The sequence below is a fragment of the Hemicordylus capensis genome, chromosome 3, assembly GCF_027244095.1.
Source record: "Hemicordylus capensis ecotype Gifberg chromosome 3, rHemCap1.1.pri, whole genome shotgun sequence".
Classification (NCBI taxonomy): Eukaryota; Metazoa; Chordata; class Lepidosauria; order Squamata; family Cordylidae; genus Hemicordylus; species Hemicordylus capensis.
The window spans coordinates 116,996,054-117,021,699 of record NC_069659.1 but is presented as its reverse complement, the minus strand read 5'-3'; the positions used below and the strand labels follow the sequence as shown (position 1 = coordinate 117,021,699).

Here is a 25,646-nt window from a genome sequence, read left to right as displayed (position 1 = left end):
TACCTGTATCCTACTTCCAAATGTCACTTAAAAGGTCTAAAAATGTTCTGGAATACTTTCAGAGATTTATATATACAGTAATTCAGAAGGAACCAGGTATTGCATAAACATCTAATCCAAGAATCTTAGAATTGAAATTACTGGATTAATATGCATAAGACATTAAAAGATTCTAATCATTCAATATATACTGCATGAAGCCTAAAAGTAGCACTAATATGTGCCAGCCACATCATGGAGAAGTTATAGTCAAAGAGAAACCAACTTCTGTCACAGAAAAATGAGATGCTGATTCTTCCAGGTTTGAGCAAATGCCAACATGACATCTGACATTTGATCCAACCTACAGTTTAATCAGAGACTGGAACGTTCCAGTGCATGGTTTATATGACCAAACAAGCAAAGATAAAGATCATGGAATTAACCCATATACACATAAACTTAGTTTGGAGCTGTAATTTAGTATATGTATACAGTATGTGATTTCTGGGACACTAGAAGAATTATCTAAAAGCTTGGCCAAAATATAAGATTCTACTACTACAAATATTTATATACCACTCTTCAACCAAAGTTCTCAAAGCGGTTTATACAGAAAAATAAATACATAAATAAGATGGTCCTTTGTCCCCAAAGGGCTCACAATCTAAAAAGAAACAGAAGGCAGATACCAGCACACAGCCACTGGAGGGATGCTGTGCTGGGGCTGGATAGGACCAGTTGCTCTCCCCCTGATAAATATCATAAGAACAGCCTTGCTGGATCAGGCCCAAGGACCATCTAGTCCAGCATCCTGTTTCACACAGTGGCCCACCAGATGCCACTGGAAGCCACAGGCAAGAGTTGAGGGCATGCCATCTCTCCTGCTGTTACTCCCCTGCAACTGGTACTCAAAGAGGCATCCTGCCTTTGAGGCTGGAAGTGGCCTTTAGCTCTCCAACTAGTAGTCGATGATAGACCTCTTAATCACCACTTTAAAAGGTGTCTCTCTGCTCATTTAGTATTCTCAATGCTATGCAGATGCTGTATGCCATTAATAATTGCCCAGAGAAAAAGGACCGTGTGTGGTGTTCTGTAAAAGAATGCCAGTAGGATTTGGGGGGCCCAGGCTACTGCATGTGGGTTTGGGCATCCCACAATTTATTGGGAATCATGTGGTGGGCTGCTGCTTCCCCTCCCAGAACACGCTGAGCAACCTTTTCTGCCGACCCATCACCCTGTTGCAGGTCTCTTTCAGAAGCTGCTTGATGTCCTCCCCAGCCATCCTAGATTGCCTGCGTGTCTGCCTGCCCACCCTTCATCTGCCTGTCCATCTGTCTGTCTTTTCTCCCTCCCATCCCCAGTCCAGATTGGCGTCACTTTATTCATCCTCCCCTTCCTTCCTCCCCTCTCCCTTCCCAGTGGGGGCCTACCTGGTCCATCAGTGTCTTCTTCTTCTGCTCCAGCCTTGTTTGAAAAGGAGAGGTGGAGTGGACGTGTATTCGGGTCAATAGAGCAGACATTCCAGGCCAGTGATCTACTGGCCTCAAGAAAGTCTACTCAGGCCAGTAGAGTGCTGGCTATAGAGTACCTCCATGGAGACACTCAAGGCCAGCAGTGAGCTCCTTGCGACAGTGGGTGGTGATGAGCAGACAGGTGCAGGAAGGTGGGGTAGCATCTTCCCCACCATGCCCCTTGCTGTCTCTGGGCCTGGTATGGGAGGCTCTGTTTTCCTCTCCTGTTGGCCGGCCTGGAACATCTGAACGTGCAACTGGGCTTTTTAAACTCCCCTTCCCACTGCAGTCCCTTGCATACCCCCAAAAGCTGCTCCTGAAGATCAGGGGCTTCCTGAAGTGCCATTTCATGCTGTGTGAGGCATTGCAGCTGGAAACAGAAACTGTAATACCTCCTGGTTTACACAAAGTGATCCTGGCTGATGGCGGCAAATAAGGAGATGTTTCTGTACCATTTACAAGGAAATGTAAGGGACTACGTGGCCCTCACATGTGTTTGAATTTTGATGCAGTTTTCAGTGAGCTAACTTTTTCCATATGCAAGCTGAGGGCACCTTCACAGGAATGGTGAAGTTGCTTGGTTTCTTCTAAATTGCCTCAGACCTTATGGTTTCTTGATGAAACACTGTAATATTATGCCTGATGACTGCCTTACAAACTATGTTGCCTTTTCAGAATTCAGCACATGTGAACATCTGTTCGCTTGAGTACAGCTTTTCCCAGATGAGTCATATTCCCAAGAGGATTGCTTACCATCTTTTGTGGAATATGCCATACATATGTAGTTGCAAATGCAGTAGCAGAGAGAGGGATGTGTAGATTGCTGCTTGTGAGTGTCTAGCCAAAATCTGACTCTGTCTACATTTCAATGGTCTTGTGGTAGCAAACATGAATTACCCCCTTTGCTAAACAGGTTCTGCCCTGGTTTGCATTTGAATGGGATACTAGGGAATGGGGCTGCTCTGGGAAGATCAGCTGCATGCTTGCATGCAGAAGGTTGCAAGTTCTCTCCCTGGCATTTCCAAGATAGGGCTGAGAGAGATCCTGCCTATAACCTTGGAGAAACTGCTGTCAGTCTGTGTAGATAATACTGAGCTAGATGGACCAATAGCAGCTGTATATGGCAGCTTCTTATGTTCCTATGACTCAAAATCAGATTGACTCAGTGCTGAGATGCAGATCTGGTCAGGCAGATTAATAGTTAGACAGCTGTGATCAGATTGTAGTAGCTCATGATGGATGCAGAAACCAGCAGCAACAGGAGGCTGGCACAGATGGAGACTACAAACTATTACCATTGGCTGGATCCTTTCACAGCCAGACCACAAAAGTGATCCTGTGCTTGTGCCTTTTGGTCTTAACTGCTGCTGCTGCTACAGACCATGTCATGGGAAAGATAATCCCATTCACCCAGAGACAGTGAAAGCCTATCACATCCATGAGGACGGGAAGGAGTTAAGTGCTGAATGCACAAAGGTGACAGTGGCAAGGCTGACAAGTGTGTGCCCACTCTCCTTTCATCATAACATGTGTGGGACACCTACAGTGTGGGCGTGCGTTGGTTTTTACGTTTATATCCTGCTCTTCTTCCAGGGGGCCCAGAAATGTGTGCATGGTTATGTTTATCCTCACAAAAACCTTGTGAGGTAAGTTAGGCTGAGAGATAAGCGACTGGTCCAGAGTCACCCAGTGAGTTTCATGGCTGAATGAGGATTTGAATCAAGTTGGCCAGGTAGGTTTCCTTGAGGAGCCATGAGGATAAGAAATGGTCAAACTGTTTGCAAACTATTAAAACATTTCATATTGATGTGAATAGGAACATAGGAAGCTGCCATATACTGAGTCAGACCATTGGTCCATCTAGCTCAGTGTTATCTACACAGACTGGCAGTGGTTTTTCCAAGGTTACAGGCAGGCAGGAGTCTCTCTCAGCCCTATCTTGCAGACGCCAAGGAAGGAACTTGGAACCTTCTGCATGCATGTGCTCTTCCCAGAGCGGCCTCACCTCTAAGGGGAATGTCTTACAGTGCTCAAACATGTAGTCTCCCATTCAAATGCAACCAGGGTGGACCCTGCTTAGCAAAGGTGACCATTTAAAAATAAATATATTCTGATCTCCCTAGCCAATGTCTAAAACTCTAGTCACTGCACCATACAGTCGCTCAGCCCTCACCCTCCTGGCATGGCTAGGGCAGTTGGGTCTGTACTTCTGCCTGTTTCACCAGCACCATGCTCTCTTCCAAGTTCAGGAAACTAGAAGCAAAACTACCTCAAGGCACAGGGGGATGTGAGAAGCTTTAGGCAGCAGAGCCTCTCAAATGCAGTGGTCAGAAAACAAGAATGGGTGACAAGAGACCCAACGGACCAGCCGCCGTTCTGGTGCAAATAGTCCTACTTCGGCTATTTAGAGAAAATAGCGGAGACTCCCAGCTTTTCCAGGATCCTGTGGATGTTACAAGATGGCTGTAATAAGCTGAGCCCAGTAGCGGCTGCCAACTCTCCAGGACTGGCCTGAAGACTGGAGCTGCTAGGATTCGCATGCCTGCCAAGATGTCCCTATTTGCCCATTCAGGTGAATGGGAAAATAGGGACATATTGGCAGGTATGGAATCAGCGTCAATCTCGAAGTGTCTATTGAAAGCAATCTCAGAGATTTTAACTCCTTAATACTGTGTAATAAATACTGGGGAAATGAAAAAAGAAAAGAATAAAGTACTAGGGATTGGAGGGGTAAGAAACCTCTCCAGGAGCAGCTCAAGTCGGAAACAGCCATTCCAGCAGGGAGCAGAACAGCAACAAGAGTGCTGCTGTTTCACAGACAGAACTGGGTGAATAGATCATCTCAGGCCTTTGCACTGATGCACAGGAAGGTAAGCTACAGATTTTGAAGGGTTTGAGAGAATCCCTGTTGCAAATCAAGAGCAAATCATTAGTAAGTGTGGCACCTGGCCTTAGAAACCTGGAAGTTTTCAATGGTCCATATTACTTTGCATTACTAAAATGCAGGTGGCCCTCATTATCTGCGGTTTTGACACTTGCGGTTTCACGTATCCGCGGTTGGGCAATATATACCTGACCTCATTATCTGAAGTATGCGGCTTCACATACCTGCAGGTTAAGGCAGCGCAGTTCTGCCCTTACATGGTTGTGCTCTTGCTGCGCATGCTCATGGGTGGTGAAAGGAGTTTGGAGGAGGACAGGAGAGTACTTTGGTCTGCATGTTTAAGGATTTTATGCTTCTAAAAGGCATGTGGGATAGCATTTGGCAGCATTTGGTATCCTTGGGGAGCCTTGGGGAGTCATTGCTCTGGAGCTTTTGGAACCATTTATCTGGAGCTTTTGAGAGCCTTTTTGGAACCATTCCTTTGGAGTTTCTTGAAGCTATTTTTTTGAGCCTCATGCAGCATTGTGCTGCCCTCATAAGATGCTAATCATGTCTTTTATAATTTTAATTTTGATGAAATATTTTTAATTTGAAATTTCAAATTAAGAAATTAATTCTAATTTTGATAATTACAGTAATTGATTAAGTATTGTCAAGTTGGTGTCAACTCTTAGTGACCACGTAGATAAATTCTCTCCAGGATGATCTATCTTCAACTTGGCCTTTAAGGTCTCTCAGTGGTGCATTCATTGTTGTCATAATCAAGTCCATCCACTTTGCTGCTGGTTGTCCTCTTTTTCTCTTTCCTTCAACTTTTCCCAGCATTATGGACTTCTCAAGAGAGTGGTTTTTCGCATAATGTGTCTGAAGTATGATAGTGTGAGTCTGGTCTTTTGTGCCTCATGTGAAAATTCTGAATTGATTTGTTCTATGAACCATTTGTTTTGTTTTCTTGGCTGTCCATGGTATCCTCAAAAGTCTTGTCCAGCACCAAAATTCAAAAGTGTCAATGCTTTTTCTATCTTGCTTCTTCAAAGTCCAGCTTTGTCATCCATAGAGTGTCACAGGAAAAACCATTGTCTGAAAGATTCTAATCTTTGTAGGTATAGACACGTCACGGCATCTAGATATCCTTTCCAAGGCCTTCATTGCAACCCTACCAAGTGCTAGTCTGTGGTGAATTTCTTGATTGCTGTATTATTTAATTTAAATTGCTATTAAAATTTAATTTAAATTAAAAATTAAAGATAGATTTTAATTATCAATTGAAAATTGATTCTCATCTCACTCCTTGATTCTCACACACTCCTCTGTATGTGTTTACTTGAATTGCATTTAATTTTGTGCTTCCTCTTTGCCGAGCTTACCAACCAATCAGCATGATTGCTTATGCATTACTGTAGAAGTTGGGGGTGCATTTCTAGAGGAGTGGAGAGTGGCAGAGTGAAAGCGCTGAGGTGGCCAACGTACAGTGCTGTGCTCCATACTTATTTCTGCTTTTACCCTGTCTTTTTTGAGATTTTTCCAATGCCGGTTCCTGCTGCCACACCTGCGTGATGAGGCGTGGGCAGGGTTGTGCCCCCATCACCTGAAGCAAGTATGATGGCCGCCATCTTTGCTCCCCCTCCATGTGGCTGAGACCAGTCAGTCGGGGCAAGGAGGCAGTCTGATTGGGCCCAGCCACCTCCATTCAAACCAGTCACTCCAGATTGATTAATGGTGTTCAGCTGGAGGGGCATTTGGGTTGCGGGGGCGGGATCAAGGAACAGCCCTTCGGGTTTTTGTGACCTGGAGGTCTGGGAATGGCCTCTGCTCGGCAGGGTGGCTCAACTCACCAACTCAGAGTTTTGGCAGCTTGGGTTGGGTCGCTGCCCCTCAGCGAGGTAAAACCTCGCAGTGAGAGGACGTCAGGACATGGCGCCTGACTAAATCAGTACCTGGCCCTTTGCCCTGGTGTGGCACAGCCCTCCCTAGGAGGCGATCCCACACAGGAGGAGTACCTGCACTCTGGTTAGTTAGGTACCTTGTTGCAAGTCTTATTCTACTGTACAGTAATAAAGAGGCCCTATTTTACTCCAGCTTAGGGTGTCCTGTCTCCATTGGGGTCTGGGGGTGCAATAATGTATTGTTACCCTAGATCAAGAAAATGCAGTTCCTGTAGCTGGAATAACAATGTTCTGGTTTTTCTGCAATGATAATTGTTTGTGCAGTGTGAATTTCTATCATATGATATTTGTCTGCCTACATGACCCCAATTCACTTTAAATCTGCATTCTTAGTGGAAGCATCCGATGGATTGAACCAAAAGAATTGCTTGATTTCTGTTCCAACTTGGTTTTGTGGTAGTAAAACCCAAACAAGCCTAAGAGATGGGAACTGGTTCTACATTATTTCATGTCGATCACTATGTGTGTGTGCCCTTATTTTCTCATTCTGCCAACCCACACTTCCTAAATTGCAAATTTATGCTGAGATTCACAACCTTTAACTTTAACTTCTTTCACTCCCATGATACTACTTTGACTTTTCAAAACAAGAAAAGAGAAACAAGATAGTAATAGCTTCAGGCAGTGTCTCAGAACTGATAGACTACAGAGAATACAGAGGCTTTTGCTTCTGTCTGGTAATAGATTTAGTTCCTAGTTTGGGACTAACCTAGCTTTTATATAATCTCCAAATGGGCTATATTATAACTGATAAGGGCAAAAGGCAGAGTACAATAATCACTGCTAAGCATCCAAGGGTGATACTTCCATGTGGTTAGGTAAGATGGTCACTTCAAGCAGTGGATTACCAGGGTGTGGGCAGGCTTGAAAGATGCGTTCTATCACCTCTGCCCTCCTGCCCAGAGACACAAGTTTTGGGCGGTATAAAAATATGTTAAATAAATAAAAATAAATATTGGATCAGCTTTTGGTGTCTTCTGAATTAGTCCTCCTTCCCTCCCTTCTCCTTTTCTGCCACCTTCTCCTTTGCATGCTGGACAGGCTAGGAGCAGGGGGAGAAAGTGGATGAGGAAAGGGGCAGTAGGTACAGGCAATGCCCTCTAGAGTGTCTCTAGTACTCTACTATCTTTTTTCTTAATTACTCTTCTGCTTCCTCCTCCTTTTCTACTTCCTCCCCCTTTAGCAGTCTAGCAGTGTGTAAGGGAAGAGGTGGAAGAGGGTGTCCACGTTACATGGCAGCTATCACCACTGCAAAGGAGGAGGCAGAAGGGTGTGTGTGAGAGAGAGTGTGTGTGCATGCGTGCATGTGCACACGCACACACAAGTGAGGGGAACAGCAGCATTTGGCAGGGGAGGACAGTGTGTGTGTGTGTGTGTGTGTGTGGCGGGGTGGCATTTGGTGCCCTGCTCAGGACTTAGTGAGCAAGTCTCATTTGTTTCAATTCAGGTTGCACAGGATCAGCATTTAGTGAATTGCACTCAATGTAAGTAATATTATGGCATCTTATAGTGGACCAGTTTCTAACTTCAAGAGCAAAGGAGAGCTCTCAGACCCCTAAAAGGTGATATACTGAGCCACCTTATATCAGCCCTGTGTGCATGGCTAGCCCCTCATTTTCTAAGGGCCCCTCTAAATGGATCCTCCCAAGCATGGTCACCATTTGCTGCTACTAAGAGCAGAGCAGGCATATGAGGACAAAAGTGGGAGCATTGCATTTTGGCACTCTGATGCAAATCCCCAAGGTGGGCCTTTGCAGTGTCACATTAAAATTCCATGTGCACAGGGTTCTTCGTGTGCCATTGCCCCTCACATGACCACTGAGTGTGCACCGACATCTGCCAAGGGGTGTTTGGGAACAGTCACCATGATGGAATTGTTGGTTCGTTGCCTATCTCAATCTTGAGACATTGCAGTCACCCTGTTAGCCTGATCAATAAGCAATTTTATTCCAGTTTAAAATGATATTCAAACAGAAGTTGCAGTTCCCTGATTGTACATCAGATTTTCTATGGGAGTGCAGAAAAGCAAGAAAAAGCCATATGAGAACAACAGCAGCTCAGATTTTCTTTGTCTTCTGATCATCCTTAACATTTCATAAAAGGGCTGGGCACTTAGCATGGTCATCTTTCAAAGCTGAACAGTAAATAAAGCTTGATGTGTTGTGTTCACTGTAAGTAACACGTTTTCTTGACAGGAGGCAAAAAGAGTCATCCATCACAGATTCTCATTTACACAGGGTACAATACAAAAGGGAATCTAATACCACTGGGCTGGTTTAAGGCCGAGTTCCAATGTAAACCCCTCAGGGCTCTGTGGTTGCCAGGAGTCGATAGCGACTCGATGGCACACTTTATCTTTTTACCGAATGCATCAACTCCCCATTCAGACATGATACTAGCTGGGTGACTCTGGGCCAGTCACTTCTCTCTCAGCCTAACCTACTGCACAGAGTTGTTGTGAAGAGAAGCCTAAGTATATAGTACACAGCTCTGGGCTCCTTGGAGGAAGAGCAGGATATAAAATAATTATTATTATTAATAATAATAATAACAACAACAATATTCAAGTTGTTTTGGAATTGCACCTAGGGTGCCAATTACCACTGGGATTACTTGGTCTTTTTCTTTTTGGTTTTTTTGTTTACACAGTCAGACAGGTGTTATTGACTGGTTTGTTTTATACAGACATCGAGTCCTTCCCAAGGACCTGGGATGGCTGAATTTTATTATCAATGTTGTTGCTGTTATTATAGATATTGTCACAGAATATAGGTTGTTCCCAGTAAAGTTTCTTTTTGTAATTGGCTGGTGGTGATTTCTGTGGCCCCTATGGTGTTGAAGTGCTCTTCAAGTTGTTTTGGAATTGCACCTAGGGCACCAATTACCACTGGGATTATTTTGGTCTTTTTCTGCCACAGCCTTTCAATTTCTAGATGTTTGTATTTTGTAATTTTCTCTATTTCTTTTTCTTTTATTCTGCTATCCCCTGGTATTGCTATGTCAATTATTTTAACAAATTATTATTATTATTATCATTTCTTGTTTACACAGTCAGACAGGTGTTATTGACTGGTTTGTTTTATCCAGACATCGAGTCCTTCCCAAGGACCTGGGATGGCTGAATTTTATTGTCAATGTTGTTGCTGTTGTTATAGATATCGTCACAGAATATAGACTGTTCCCAGTAAAGCTGCTGGTGATTTCTGTGGCCCCTATGGTGTTGAGGTGCTCTTCAAGGTCTTTTGGAACTGCACCCAGGGCGCCAATTACCACTGGGATTATTTTGGTCTTTTTCTGCCACAGCCTTTCAATTTCAATTTGTAGATCTTTGTATTTTGTGATTTTCTCTATTTCTTTTTCTTCTATTCTGCTGTCCCCTGGTATTGCTATGTCGATTATTTTGACTTGTTTTTCTTTCTTCTCAACTACAGTTATATCTGGTGTATTGTGTGGCAGATGTTTGTCTGTTTGTAGTCGGAAGTCCCATAATATTTTTACATCTTCATTTTCTTCAACTTTTTCAATTTTATGGTCCCACCAATTTTTGGCTACAGGTAGCTTGTATTTTTTGCAGATGTTCCAGTGTATCATCCCTGCTACCTTGTCATGCCTTTGTTTGTAGTCAGTCTGTGCAATCTTTTTACAACAGCTGATTAGGTGGTCCACGGTTTCATCTGCTTCTTTACAAAGGCGGCACTTGCTGTTTGTGGTGGATTTTTTGACTTTTGCTCTTATTGCATTTGTTCTTAGTGCCTGTTCTTGTGCAGCCAGTATTAAAACCTCTGTTTCTTTCTTCAAGTTGCCATTCTTAAGCCATTGCCTGGTATTATTATTATTATTATTATTATTATTATTATTATTATTATTACACCATAGGGGCCACAGAAATCACCATCATCCAATTACAAAAAGCAACTTTGCTGGGAACGGCCTATATTCTGCGACGATATCTATAATAACAGCAACAACACTGATAATAAAATTCTGGCATCCCAGGTCCTTGGGAAGGACTCAATGTCTGGATAAAACAAACCAGTCAATAACACCTGTCTGACTGTGTAAATAAATAAATAATAATAATAATCTGGGAATATATTGTGCCAATTCTCAGGAAACCTTGCTGGCTTCTGGTCCATTTCAAAGCACAATTCAAAGTGCCAGTATTGTCCTTCAAACCCCTATGCAACTTGGGTTGTGAACGGTGCTCCCTCTAATATTTTTCATCTGTGCACAGAATTCATTTTGTTCTGGGTGGCATTATCAAGGCAGTGTGTTGGCACGTGCATTCAGAATGAGGCCTTCCTGATTCGACCTGATTGGGATCGAAAATTAACTGAACAGGCATCAAAAAACACATATATGCGCACACGTGTGCATGCCTTAGAGGGAACACTGGTTGCGAGTAGTTGAAACAGTGTCTGCCTGGCTATGCATTAAAGTCATCCCTGAAGACTCTCTTCTGGGTACCCCTACCATCTGAGATGAGGCAAATGGTGGAAGAAACCCCCCCTCCGCTTTCACCCCTGGCACCTGTTTAGCTCCTTCTCTAGAGAAGTTCACCCAGCACTTACACTTACACTCAGCAATAGGCAAGGACTTTTTAAAAATATGACCAGACTTTTAAAAGTTTTAACTTTTAGCCATCAATTTAAATTGCTTTCACTATTGTGTTTTTAATTGATTTTTTTATTGTTATACTGCTTTATTTATAAACTGCCTTGGGATAGTTTTATTTAATAATAGAGTTTCTTCAAGCATAACAATACCTAAAGAAATAAGTGCATCTGTATTTACAACCTGAAATCTAGAAAGTCAAATGCCACTTGCACAAGAAAATATTGAGGGATTGGGAGCCACCTTTTTTGTAACATCTTTTGTATGGTTCCCAGGGGAGTTCTCCAAACAGCAGGCTTTACCATGAGTTTTCTGTGAGGCTTTACTGCAAACTCAATGCTATTTTAAAAAAAAAAAACCATTGCAAAAAGTGGATTTCTTTACCCCAGATATAAATTGGGTTGCACTCTAAAGAGTAGTGAAAAACCCGAATTGTGTGTTAAGTGCTCCCTGAAAGCTCACAGGGGTAAATCTGCCCAGTATGTGAACATGTCCACTCCATTCTGAAGGAGATGCAGGCTAAAAGCCGATGTGAAAAATTTCATGGAGGAAGCCTTCAAAAAGAAAGAAAAGGAACCTTCTTGCTTGTTTTGGTTTGGTATTTGATACACAAAACTTCCCACCGAAATGCTCTTCACTGTGATTTCCTCTCTGGCAACCTGCTCATTCTACTGTTTTGCTAAAGGTGGTACTGGGACTTGTTTTGTTTGTTTATAATAAAAATAAAACTGCCTTTTCTTTGTATATGCCAGTGTAAAAATGAATAAGTGCATTCAGTACTAGCAGTTGGAAATATGTGTACACCTTGCATTGCTTTTGCCATTGAGAACACTAGTGAGATTCAGTATTGCTGCTACTGTGCAGGTGACTCCAGTACATTAAGAAAATACATTTTTCACGCTGCAGTTTTTATAGTAGCCACAACTAAATGTACCATTAAAAGTGATCCAGTTCACTGAACCAAATAAGAAGAACCTAAAATTAGAAAAAGTATGCCAGGAGCGATTGGCTTCTCTCTCTCTCTCTCTCTCTCTCTCTCACACACATTCTTCCGTTTGTGATAAGACCAAAAAAGGCCTCATGTATTTCTTTTCTTTCATTTGAAGTCTTTATCCCAAAGTGTAGATTTTTATGACTTTCTCCAAGGCATAATTATGAAGGGAAGGGCATTTGTTTATTTCTTATGACTGACAGTCTTTCCATATTAGCGATGAATAACTTAAGTCCTTTTGGTTAGTGACAATTGCCCTGGCGACACTAAAAACAACATCAGATGAAATGATGGAATGTGAGCAAATGAGGGATCTTCTTATATTATGCTCACTACTGACCAAGCATCTTTTCATCCTATTCTGCTTCTTGAAAAGGCCACTGTTTTATATGTTTGGATGGTTAGAGCCTCCTCATTTCAAAGGAGGGATGGCTGGTGTTTTCTGAGTCATGATTAGGCACAGAATATTCTGTACAAACTGAGGCTGATCAGAATAATATTAGAAGATGCCACATTTGGGGCAAAAATTGAGAGTATGCTTGGAGATACAAAACAGGGAGATACAAAACAGGGACAAAACAGGGCAATTTGGGGGAGGTGGATCTCCTTTTATGTTCAGGGGGCTTAGCTCCAGTTAGTGTTGGGGGATAGCCAGAAGTGCAGGTAGAAGAAAGGTTTGAGGAGTAGTATAATGCTCTTACCAATGGCCCTGTTCACAGACCTATAATCTGGCTCCCGTTCATTATAAGCATACCTTAACATGTAAGCATATCTTAGAGATTTTCCAGAAATATTTTCAAAAGAAAAGAAATTATCTAAGCCACTCCAACTCTGTGGAAAACCTGACCATACACCTCCTTGGATCCAAATACCTTTACTGGCTCTTTGCCTTGCTCTACCCCTTCCTTCTAGAATTATTTTGTGCTCTTTCCTATCTCTAAATGAGCTTCCATTTTAGCTGAATGGGAGAAACACTGGGAATAAAGATAGGCCAACCAATGCACAGAGGTCTTGTTCTGATTTCTCAGTTATTCCCTGCCATAGTTTTTCAAAATGCACAAATAACTCTGCTCCCTAAATAAGGTCATGGGCACTGACTGCAGAACCGTCTTTCAGCTCACTTTCTGGGAAATACTCAGATGGGTCTCTTTGTTCCTAATCCACTGCATGGTGCTAAACACACCTGCTTACACACACACACACACACACACACACACACACACAGAGTGATTTTTACATCGACAGCTGCAGCTTAAAACCTTTTTCTTCTGGGTTAGACACAGCTTCAGATTGGGGGGTGCCTTTGGGCAAGATGCTCTCAAAGGATGTCTTAAAACGTGGGGAGTAGAGATTACAAATTCCACTGCCTGTCACCCTCACCAGAGGGTGATCTGGGATTGGGCCCAGAAGGAGAAGGCCAATGAGAGGTGTGTGTGACTGACAATTTGGAAAAGTCGGCCGGGGGGGCGGGGGGGCAGTCACACATAAAGAGCTTGCATGTGTGCAGCTTGCAGCAGCAAAGAGTCTTTCAGAAGTTACGCTGGCTGAGAGTATATAGGGGTGGGGGCAAGGCCCATTATTTTAAGGAAGCATTGTGTTCCTTAAAAACACAAGGCAAAAAGGCGCTGGCAAAGGCAGGGGAAGGTTGGGGCATGCATACATATTACTTTCATTATGGTCTAGTGTAGCAGAAAAGACAGAATCAGCATCCTTCTTTGTCAGGAAAGTGATTTAAAAAATGATGGGTATGTGAGCACAACAGCACACAAGAGACCCGAATATCTCAGCTATTTATTGCTAACCACTAGAAAAGCCCAGTGCACAAAACTGAGATTTGTGTGGGGTGGGGAAGCCAAGAACAAGCACAGTTTATCTGCAGACTGTCTTAGTTTCTAGCCCATCGGGGCTTAGGACTGCTCAGATACCCGAGAACATCATGCAAGCCCAACCATTCACAAAGGCTTCTGTTCCACAATGGAAACTGTTTCCCCAGTTCTCTCATATGGACTTTCCCGTCCTGAAGCCTTCTGGACTTTCTTCTTAAAGAGGCAATAAACAACAAAGACCACCTCTATTTCTGAGCTACAGGAGAGGCAAGAGGGTGTAGAATCCAAGGGAAAGAGTTGTGGTATGCAAGGACAAGGGAGTGTAGTGCAATTAGGAATATCAATAATTTAATGAAATAGATATTAAGTACAGAGAGGCAAGTGCAGAATGCTTTTCAGTGCTTTTGCTGCTGGCTGTTTTGTTATCCCTGCCTCTACACCAGGATTGGAATACAGCCCTGCTCAACTTTGGCCATCCTGCAGATGTTGGCCTACAATCCCCATAATCCCTGACTATTGGCCGCTGTGACTGGGGATTAAGGGAGTTGTAGTCCAAATACAGCTGGGGGGCCAAAGTGGAGCAGGACTGGAATACAAGTAATTAAAACCCCATTTAAAAGCTGGCCTGGGTAAAGAAATTGATTGACCAAAAATACAACAGAGCGCACAGTGCAGAGTAGAGACATTTAACTGGTTTCTGTCGTGCTTAAGCCAGATCATTCAGTTCTACAGGACCTCAGAAATAATGGGCAGCATCCAGACTAGTTAGTCATCACTAAACACCATTGCAATCAATGAGACAAAGTAGTCATGGCTGGTTGACTTTAAGACCCATCAATGTCACTGAGAGCCAGCGTGGTGTAGTGGTTAGAGTGCTGGACTAGGACCGGGGAGACCCGAGTTCAAATCCCCATTCAGCCACAAAACTAGCTGGGTGACTCTGGGCCAGTCACCTCTCTCAGCTTAACCTACTTCACAGGGTTGTTGAGAAAGAGAAACTCAAGTATGTAGTACACTGCTCTGGGCTCCTTGGAGGAAGAGCGGGATAGAAATGTAATAATAATAATGATGATAATAATAATAATAATAATGGGACTTAGTCATAACTCATTTAATCTGGATGATTCCCACTGCTTGTAGAAAGCAGCACTGTTGGTTGGTCTTCTGCACTGTGAATTTCTCAGAAGATGACCTGCCTTTTGATGCACATTATACCTTATGTGATTATGTAACCCCTGTTACAATTATAAGATGCCATATCCAAAATAATAATAGTGATCATTGCCACAAAGTAATCATAAATTCAATTTATTTCATTAATATTTTCCTGCTATGTTTAGTCAGCATGCAGTATCTGCTTGTCTAGTGTCCTGAAGATCATCTCTGTGAATCACTTCAAACAGATCGGTGTGGGTTTTTTTCACCATGAGGGATTTTTAAAGCTCAAATTGCAGTTTTCTTTACAAATTACACTTGAGCAAATAAGAGCACTTTTCAGAGCTTCACCAGCAGCAGATAAAAGGTAACAAGGCTGGCCTCTTTCCAAGGTATGAGAGACCTTGACAATACTGAGGATGTGGAACAGACTTTTACCTAACTTCCCTGAGGAAATATCTCAAACTCTTTTAGCAAAAACTTCTTCAGAAAATCCAGAGAGGTGAAAGTCAGTATTTTCCCCAGATGATTTAATATTTTGCAAATGGTGGTCCATGTAAGTTGGTGCAAGACCTGTTTCAAGTGCATTTCATGACATAGACTACTCCCAGTCATAAAAAAGGGGGCAAGTATAAGTGCCCATATGTACTTGTGGTATTAAAGTATTAATTAATACCTATGGAATTAATAGTATTAAAGGGACAGATTGCAAAAACAAGGCAATAAATGGCAGCTTAAGTTAAAGAAAATGGCTGGAATGTATTCAATATATATACATAGTGAATACATGGCAGAATAAAGAAATATATATTTCTAAATTCACCTGAATTTGAAAATGTCCCTCATTATTGGGTGCTAAAACATTCCAAAGTCTTTCAGCAATACACCATCCTCAGTGCTCGATCTAGCATGCCAGCTGAAGGCACTTAAATACAGAAGCTGAAAACTGAAAGCAGCAAACAGACAATAGATAACATGAGGGAGGATAGAGCAGACCTTTTTGCAGAGAAGATATGAACTCTTCCACTGACCAATGAATCTCACGGCTTCTTTCATCTCATCCATAACATTAATATTAGGTTTCAATTGTTCTATGAACAATGGTTCCTTGACCTTACGTCTTATTAAATCCCCTTCAACAGCCAATACTGATAGTTTTGTTTTGGTCACTTTTCCACGGTGGTGTTCTTTCATATGTATCACCCACAGTTTTGTTCGACTTTTATTGTGCTGCGTATCAGTCAGATGTTCTGTATATCTTTTCCTTAGTGGTCTTCCTGTTTCTCCAATATAGCACGCTGCACATTCCACACACTAGTGTTTTATACACTACCCCCTTCCAGTTAGCTTTCATAGTATGAAAGCATAGTATGGGTTACTTTCCTTAATTACAGTGAAAAGTAGGCATATTCTAACTAGAAACCTTTGAAATGCCATAATATTTTCCTTCATTAACCTAGTAAATTTAGTCAGATCTAAGCCGTCTTCAGAAGTTATATAATAAGACCCTTAAAATGAGCAGAAGCATCCCAAAGTGCTCCAGAAGTGCTGCTCTGGGGCATGACTCACCTATTCCCCCCCCCCGCCCACCCCACCCCCCGCATTGCTCACAGTTTCGGCCGCGTTGCTTGGAAGAGGTGATTACTGTAAACATGATTGTGAGTATTTCCATCAGCAGTGGGCTGGGGCGCCCCAGCCTGCCAATCACAACATTTGCCTCTTCAGATGAACCCTGCTAATCATGAATACAGTGGTGGAGAAGGTGAGTGATGTGCTGGGTCGGGAGTTCTGGAGTGCTTTAGGATGCTTGTACTCAAGTGTGGTATCTCTTTGTGTAACCTCTGAGGAGGGCTTAGATCTGAAATTTGACAAATTAATAAAGGGCATGTCTTTGTCTGAAACTAGATGTCTGGCTGGGATAGGATACATTTCCTGAGAGCTCAGTGGAGGTTTGGTTTGCTTTGTAGTTGTTGTTTTTCAGTTTGATCAATTAAATGAGAAAAGCAATAATAAAAAGCTTTTTTTTAAAAACGAGGTGGGGGGCTTGGTTAGGTAGATGCCTACTGTGGTTGCCTTTGCATGTAGTTTGAAAACTTCAGTTAGTTCAAAGTGCAGCAGCCAGATTGGTCTTTGGAGTATCCCAGAGAGACCAAATTATGCCTGTTCTATTATGCAACAGTTGTACTGGCTGGCACTTTGTCTCCGGGCAGAGTATAAAGTGCTGGTTATTACCTTTAAAGCCATGAATAGCTTAGGTCCAAGTTACCTGAGAGACCACTTTTCTCTACAGAATTCCCACTGCTCATTAAGATCATCAGGAGGGATCTGTTTTTGGATGCCACCAATTCATCTGGTAGCGACCTGGGATCAGGCCATCTCAGTTGTCACCCCTAGGTTGTGGAATTTACTTCCTGCGACATAGGGACATAGGAAACTGCCATATACTGAGTCAGACCATTGGTCTATCTAGCTCAGTATTGTCTTCACAGACTGGCAGCGGCTTCTCCAAGGTTGCAGGCAGGAATCTCTCACAGCAGGTTTTACTGGGAGTTTACTGGAAGGCTTAACTGAGAACTCAAAGTTGTCCCCAAAAAACGACGAAAATAGTAGATTTTTTTAATATACTGGATATAAATTGGGCTACACTCTAAAGCACAGTTAAAAACCCAAATTGTGTGGGAGCTGCTCCCTGACAACTCGCAGGGACTTTGGGGTAAATCTGGCCAATATGTGAATGCACTCCTCCAATTCCAGAGGAAACACAAGTTAAAGGACTTTCAAAGCTCCGTGTGAAAAACTTCCTGTGAATATAAGAGGATTATCTTCCTTGGAGGCCTTTGGGAGAGCCTTAAGGACCCATCTTTTTAGCCTGGCTTTTAATGATATATGACAAACTAGTATCTTTCAGCCCGTTAAATTAACGGGCGCTAGTAGCCTTCTCCGCCCTCCCCCGCCGCCTCCTCCCACCCGGACCCACCGCCTCCTCCGGCCAGGGCCGGCGCCATCCGGGACTGCTGCCGCCTTGGCCGGCTTCCCCCGCCGCCTCCTCGCTTTGCCCGGCCGTCCGGTGTCGGCGGCGGCCGCTTGTCCTCAGCGCGGCTGCCCGGCGGCGGCCGCTTCTCCTCGGCCTGCCGCTGCTCCTCCTCCCACCCGGGCCCACCGCCTCCTCCAGCCGGGGCCGGCGCCATCCGGGGCCGCTGCCACCTCGCCCGGCTTCCCCCGCCGCCTCCTCGCTTTGCCCGGCCGTCCGGCATCGGCATCAGCCGCTTGTCCTCGGCCTGCCGCCGCTCCTCCCCCCTCCCGGCGTCAGCGGTGGCCGCTTCTCCTCGGCCCGCCACTTCTCCGCCACCCGGCCAACATGGCGGCCGGCGCCTGCGGCCGTGTCTCCCTCGCCGTGTTCTGCGCACGCGCACCATGCATGCGCAGAACACCCGAAAAAGACACGGACGCAGACACCAAGCATCTTATTATATAGGATACGACAAATATTTATATACCACTTTTCAACAAAAGTTCCCAAAGCGGTTTACAAAGAAAGAAAGAAAGAAAGAAAGAAAGAAAGAAAGAAGGCTCCCTGTCCCCAAAGGGCTCACAATCTAAAAAAGTAACATAGAATAGACACCAGCAACAGCCACTGGAGGGATGCTGTGCTGGAGATGGATTTATTCATTTAAAAAAAATATTTATACCCTGTCCCTCCTGGGTAGGGCCAATTGCTCTCTCCCTGCTAAATAAAGTGAATCACTACTTTCAAAATGTGCCTCTTTGCTCAGTTAGCAGGGGAGATATCTAGTTTTAGTTTTAATGAGTTCTCATTTGGTTTAAATGTGTGTTTTAAAAATATATATATAGTTGTTTTATTATGTGTGTTTTTTTATTTTAATGTAAACCACCCTGAGCCACTTTAGGAAGGGTGGTATATAAATTGAATGAATGAATATAGGAATATAGGGTCTGGCCTCTCCATCAAGGTTAGGTCTCCTAATATGGTAGGCATAGGAAGTGGAGGGGAGCGAAGAACCTTTTCTTTCTCCCAATTCAAGAAGTCTGCAGGTGGCTGTTTAACTTACGCTTCTTGGAGACTTTGTTGAGGAAGCACTGGGCATTCCTGTCCCTGAAGTCATTGTTGATACCTTGAGACTAGTGAGGCTATCACACTAACTCTTGCCCAGAGTTTTCGGGTAACAATATCACACAAAAACCCTATTCACACGCTATGTTCAAAACACACACTGATCTGTGGGCATGTACCCTTATTCACATGTTATGTTCAATAGGCATATAGAACCAGATTAACTTTTAAAATGAATGCATGTACAAGTCATTCAGTAAAAACATGTACATGTGTATAGACGCCTGAACACTCATACAAAGCAATATCTGAACAGGATTAATGCGTCATGGAGTGTGGCAGTGAGCCAGTTAGAAACACTGGCCAACAAATCCAGCCTTGCTCCCTTAGAAGCTAAAGGCCAATATGAGAATTGTCTTCTATAAGAGATGAAATATACAATATTTATCTTGTTGACACAAGTGGGAGTTTTGCTGGTGGTTGCTATGGATGCAGGATTTCATACCCAGGATACACGATTTATTTACAAAGCAGCCTTGAGAATAATGCTCTCCTCTTCTTCCACATAAATCTATAGATTTCTGCTATTTTGGATCATGTTTGTACAGCACTGGGAGGCTGATTAGTGGGAAGGGATGGGCACAACCGTGAGGGTAATTGTCAAGAACAGATATCTTCAAGGCCAAAGGCAATGAACACTGAGCTGCTGCCCATATGCACTGGAGAGGAAAGAAATCACAAGGTGGTTAAAACAAGGGCACTCTCCAGATTACATGCTGCAACAGTGGTAGTTCAGTTCGGTTTGGCAGGATTGTATTGAAACCGTAAATAAAGGATGTTGTGCAAAGCTACCAGCAGGGGGAGCAATCTTTTCTAACTTGTGCAAACCTCCTGCAACAGGAAAATACAGCTTTTTTTTGGTAATGTTGTAGCAATGTAACGCAAAGATAAAACTCAAAAGAAGGCATCAGAAATGTGAACAGCGCCTTGCTGACAGCGCAGGGACTGTGATGTCAAAACACAGGCAGTACGGAAGCACACTTAATGGACACGTAGTGACACTGTTGTCGCGTGTAGCATGTGATTTGGAAAGCGCTCAGGAGGGCCACATCCACTTATAAGTCTAAAAGCCATGGGTTTTGGTATGTGTGGTGCCACCTACCCCACATACAATTGCAAATGGAAAGCACCTATTTCCAGTAATGTGGTTAAGGTAATATGCCACCAAAAAACTGGACCAAAGATGTTCTGCCCCAGTGTGTATATAAAAGCAACTTCAGCAGCCAAGTGTGGTGATGAGGCTTCGCCATTCTCAAGGCGGTATGATAGAAGTAAAATCACATAGCAACTGTGCTGAGGCAGCTTATGGATGTGCAGTTCAAGTGCCAGGAAGGCTAAGTCAGGGTTTCCTTTATTACTTTGCCCTCTGTGCCTTATTCACCCTGACAGAGGATTTGCTCAGTAAGAAATGCTGATCTTTGTGACTTTATTTCCAACCATGAGATGACTCAGAGCACCTTCCAGGTAACAGGAAGCGACACTGTAAAAGCCATGAAGGCACTGCAAAAGAGATTCAGAAGGACTCATAAAGGAGGCCAAGTACAACTGCATTAAAGCTGAAACAGAACACCACATCTGAGGGGCAGCAACTTGTTCAGGACATGTTGTATCAATAAACAGTTGAAGGGTGAGATGAGATGAAATCCGATAGATAGACAGACAGACAGACAGACAGACAGATAGATAGATAGATAGATAGATAGATAGATAGATAGATAGAGATATTTGCTTAATGTGAATCTTTTCTGAAACCAGATGAAAGGACAGTTCAAAAGCAAAAGGCTGTCACTTCCTCAGACCCTGGTGTAGGGGACACCCTCACCCCAACATTAAACCCAGAGGTACTAACCCAGAATTATATGGAATTTGGGCCTGTGTCTGATTCCATTTTATTAAGGAATCAATTAATGCCTGAACTCAAGGTGAACTGACACTCAGGTCTCATGACTGCCTCTGCTAACTGCTCTGTGAAGGAAAAGACAATCCAGCATTGTAATCTCAGTGTTTGTGAAATGGGTACTCAACAGAAACACAAAGGCCAGGCCTGAGCTATCCAAATGCTAAAATTTAACTTGCTATCAGATAATGTCTGTGGTGAGGAGCTGAGCTCGCATTTCCTCCTGCAAGAAGTCTATGTTATTCCTTGTCAATGATTGCTCTGCTCTGCCCAAAGAGGATACCCAATTGCTGTCTATAGAAATTCCACTCTAGGTAGATGCACACAAAAAAAAGAACAGAGAGCCAGCAAGCTTTGCCTAACTAGCAGATCTGTGCTCAAGAGCCATCCCAGAGTTTGCTGCTAAAGCCACGGGGCTAAAAGGGGGAACTCCTTCCATGGACAGGAACTGTCTTGACTTCTGCTGCGCAGTAAGCAGTCAAGACTACCCAGCCATGGTGCTTTCTCTCTCTCTGCTTTGCTCTGAGCAGCTGCCCCCCTGCCTGCTTGACCACTTGAAGCTTGCACCCCAAGCTCCTGTTCTCCAGCACCCGCATTTATCCTCTCTCTGAAGCCTGCATTGTTTCCAAGCTCCAGCAATGAACAAATCCCTTGAAGCCTTCTTCATGAACCTAGTGCCTAGGGACAAAGGTAACTACCATATACTGAGTCAGACCATTGGTCCATCTAGCTCAGTACTGTCTACACAGACTGGCAGTGTGTTCTCCAAAGTTGCAGGCAGGAATCTCTCTCAGCCCTCTCTTGGAGAAGCCAGGGAGGGAGCTTGGAACCTTCTGCTCTTCCCAGAGCAGCTCCATCCCTTAAGGGGAATATCTTACAGTGCTCACACGTCAAGTCTCCCATTCATATGCAACCAGGGCAGACCCTGCTTAGCTCAGGGAACAAGTCATGCTTGCTACCACAAGACCAGCTCTCCTCTCCTCATGAGATGCCTATTCAATGCAGCCTGATCCCTTCCCTCCTCCCTACTAATCACTGCCATCCCTCTCCTAAGCCCTCCCTTCTTCCTTCTTTCTCTGCTTCTCTCCAAATGTTTTATTAGGATTTGTTAGATAGCTGTGATTAGTGAGTGCACACACATACGTTAGTTTGGCACATGACACTACACCTTGAATCGGAAACATGTTTTTAATTTGGATGACTTGTTTGAATATTATCCTGATGAATCACCTTGAATTGGAAACATGTTTTTAATTTGGATGATGTGTTTGAATCTTTGTTTGTGCGCCCAGATCCTACATGGTCACCATCTCCAAGAACCAATTCAGTTTGTGTATGATGTGACTTTCCCTCTTTCCCTCTGAGCATATACAGAGTGTGAAACCAGGTGTAGTTCACAACACTGGGTCATAATGGGACTCCTCTTTCTTCTTCTCCCTCTAGCCACTAAGAGAAGGTGAACTGCTATTCCAGATGTTCCTATGCCTCGGTGCCATTATCTGCTTCCATTCTGCTGCCATTTTTTCAAGGGGGCTTTCACTGAAGCCAGCCACATTGGTTGGGGAAAATGTTAATGGGAGCCTTTCTACTCTCTAGCTGCACCAACTGGCATGGTCCAGCCAAAGTCAAGTACTTCTAGCACTGATTTATTTTATTTATTTATTTATTTATTTATTTTATTAGATTTATATACCGCCCTTCCAAAAATGGCTCAGGGCGGTTCACAACATGATAAAAACAATTAAAACAAATTATCAATTAAAATCAAACTATTAAAACAGTAAAACCAACAAAACAGCTAAAAGCCCTAAAACAGTATAAAATTAAAACTACACATTTAAAAAGCTGGAAAAGCTGCCCTGCCACTTCTGCCCTGTTCATGTTTTTATGAAAATAAATCCCACTGACAGGACTTGCTCCCCCAGTATTTTAGCTAGTGAGGTGAGACTCTGGGAAATAAGAAGTCACTGCTGTGCAGCTACCAAAGGGATGTTCCAGACACCACCACCACCGATCTCCACTCCACCAAAGTTCACCAGGGGGTCCTTTACTTTCTCTCTCAGTTGTCACTCAGCAGTGGCAGTCTCTTACTGATAGCCTCATCTTACCAGCCTCTGCAGCCTTACAGCATTGTACCCACTATACAGAATAGGATGGTAAACTTCTGGAACATGCCATTTCAAGCTGCAGATATGAGACATCATCTTTTTTAGTTCTTTCCTCTGTTAAAAATAACTTCCACACATCCCTATTTGTAGGGAATTATTACTGGAGTTTATATTAGGGCAAAGATACTACTTTACTTGTTTCAGAGGCACTCTTACCCCTGAACTTTGGGGCGGAAGTCCAGGGCTCCCACAGCCCCTGGGGTCCCCCAAATCTTTTTTAGTCTGTCTCAGGTGGTGTGGCCACCCGGCAGAGCATGATGATGCTTAATTTGCAGTGGGGGGGGGGGGTCTCCAAAGGCCTTTAAGTCCAGGCTCCAAAATTACCTAGGTGCACCTTTGTTCATGTTCCTTTTGTGAGTGCTGCTGATGCTGTTCTTCTTGGAAACATTTTCTTTCTTTGTCTTTGCTCTCCTCGGCCTCCTTTGACCATACCACCATTTCACTTTATTAGCTCTGTAGTCTAATTGATTTTGTCAATGATGTCATGATGCTACATCTGAAGTGATGGTGTCATGGATGAGGCCTGAGGGACAAGTGATGATGGCATGGATGCTGTCATAAATGAAATAGCATTGGTCACCACAGCCAGACAACTGAATTCAGTGAAGAGTGGGGCTGAGGTCTGTGAAGAAAGAAAATGGCACTGAGAAGCTGCAGCAGTGTAGAGAAAAAAGAGTGAAACAAGAGTGAATGTTTGAGGCGTGTGTATCTGGCCATCTGGCCAGATTGCATGTTCTATTTTTAAAGTGAATATCAAAATAGAAAACATTTAGTACACCCCTGCTTCATATGACAATCTGATGCCTAGTTCTTTCTGCAAGCCCATTTCTAGTTAACAATATTTTGAGTCTTCAGCTCATGCAGATCTGTCATTCTTTGTGGCAAGGTGCCATTTTTTTATTTACTGTTTTCTTTGTCTTGTAGGTCTCTTATGTAAAAGCTATTGACATCTGGATGGCTGTGTGTCTCCTCTTTGTATTTGCTGCATTGCTTGAATACGCAGCAGTGAACTTTGTGTCAAGGCAACACAAGGAATTTCTGAGACTTCGGAGAAGGCAAAGGAGGCAAAACAAGGTACAATACCTTCCCTTTGGCATGATTGTCTTTCAGAATAATTGGTTGAACACTTCTGATTTCATTTCTTTAGTATTCATGACATAAAATAATAGCCATGTCTTTCTTTCCTCACTTGTTTAGTCAGCAAAAAAGATCTTTGCTGCCCATTGTTTTTCTGTCTGAAACTAAGAGGCTTTTCACATTTGCAAAACAATCCAAGTATAAATTTCCATAGACAGATATTCAGGTTGGAAGCAACTTCATAAAAATCCATGACATTTATCAAGTTGCAGGTTTGCTTTGAATATTCATTTCACCTCAGTCCTGCCCATTCCATTCTTTCTAGCATTGCTTTCCTTCTTTCTAGCATTGCTTTCCTTCACATATACACTGATGGGGTTTGAGCTGTCAGTGACTGAGAGATCTTGTAGTCATGGTGGTGGACAGCTCATTGAAAGTGTTGACTCAGTGTATGGCAGCTGTGAAAAAGGCAAATTCCATCTTAGTTATCATTAGAAAGAGGATTGAAAATAAAAATGCTAATATTATAATGCCCTTATACAAATCTATGGTGCGGCCACATTTGGAGTACTGTGTACAGTTCTGGACACCGTATCTTAAGATTGTAGAACTGGAGAAGATGCAGAAGAGGGCAACCAAGATGATCGGAGCCTGGAAAACCTTCCTTATGAGGCAAGGCTACAACACCTGGGCCTTTTTAGTTTGGCAAAGAGGCAACTATGGGAGACATGATAGAAGAGTATAAAATTATGCAGTGGGCACAGATAGATTTTCCTCCCTCTCTCACAATGCTAGAACCAGAGGTCATCCCATGAAACTGAAGGCCAGGAAATTTAGGACCAACAAAAGGAAGTACCTTTTCACACTGTGCATATTAATTAACCTATGGAGTTCTCTCCCATGGGATGTGGTGATGGCCACTAGCTTTGGTGGCTTTAAAGGGGGCTTAGACAAATTCATGGTCTATCACTGGAGACTAGTCTGAGGGTCATAGACCACCTCCAGCCCCAGAGGCAAGATACCTCTAAATACCCATTGCAGGGGTGTAACAGCAGGAGAGAGCATATGCCCTCACTTCTTGTCTGTGGGCTTCTCAGAACCATCTGGTGGAGCACTGTGTGAAACAGGATGCTGGACTAGATAGGCCTGGGGCCTGATCCAGCAGGGCTGTTCTTATGTAGTGCTGATAGCTGGCTTTAGATTCTCTCTTAGCAGATGACTGGGAGGCCCATTTTCCTTGCAGCAGCTGAAGTGCCTTTATTGTGTTGGGCCTGGACTCTAGAAGTGTTTTGTTACCTCTAGTCCCACCCACAAATTCAGAGTGGCTTTTCTCTGACTTTCCTATGATATTTACCACCTGTCTTTCTCAACAAGTAACAATATAAAATGTAAGCCATCTTAACCATATTATTTCAGCTGTTCTTTGCTTTAGTTTGAGTCATACTCAATTCCAATTGATTTCC

At 43.3% G+C, this 25,646-nt stretch overlaps 1 protein-coding gene across 9 annotated transcripts in view; it reads left to right on the top strand.

The window, feature by feature from the left end:
• Positions 1–25,646, top strand: part of GLRA2 (glycine receptor alpha 2) — a 203,201-nt gene that overhangs the window by 129,443 nt on the left and 48,112 nt on the right. For 8 of the 9 annotated variants that reach the window (XM_053311481.1, XM_053311480.1, XM_053311484.1 and 5 more), the window contains one exon: positions 24,031–24,180. The exons of the other annotated variant lie outside the window; for it this stretch is intronic. In XM_053311481.1, coding sequence (XP_053167456.1) covers positions 24,031–24,180 — 150 coding nt within the window. The remainder of the gene's footprint in view (positions 1–24,030; positions 24,181–25,646) is intronic. 9 annotated transcript variants of the gene reach the window in all.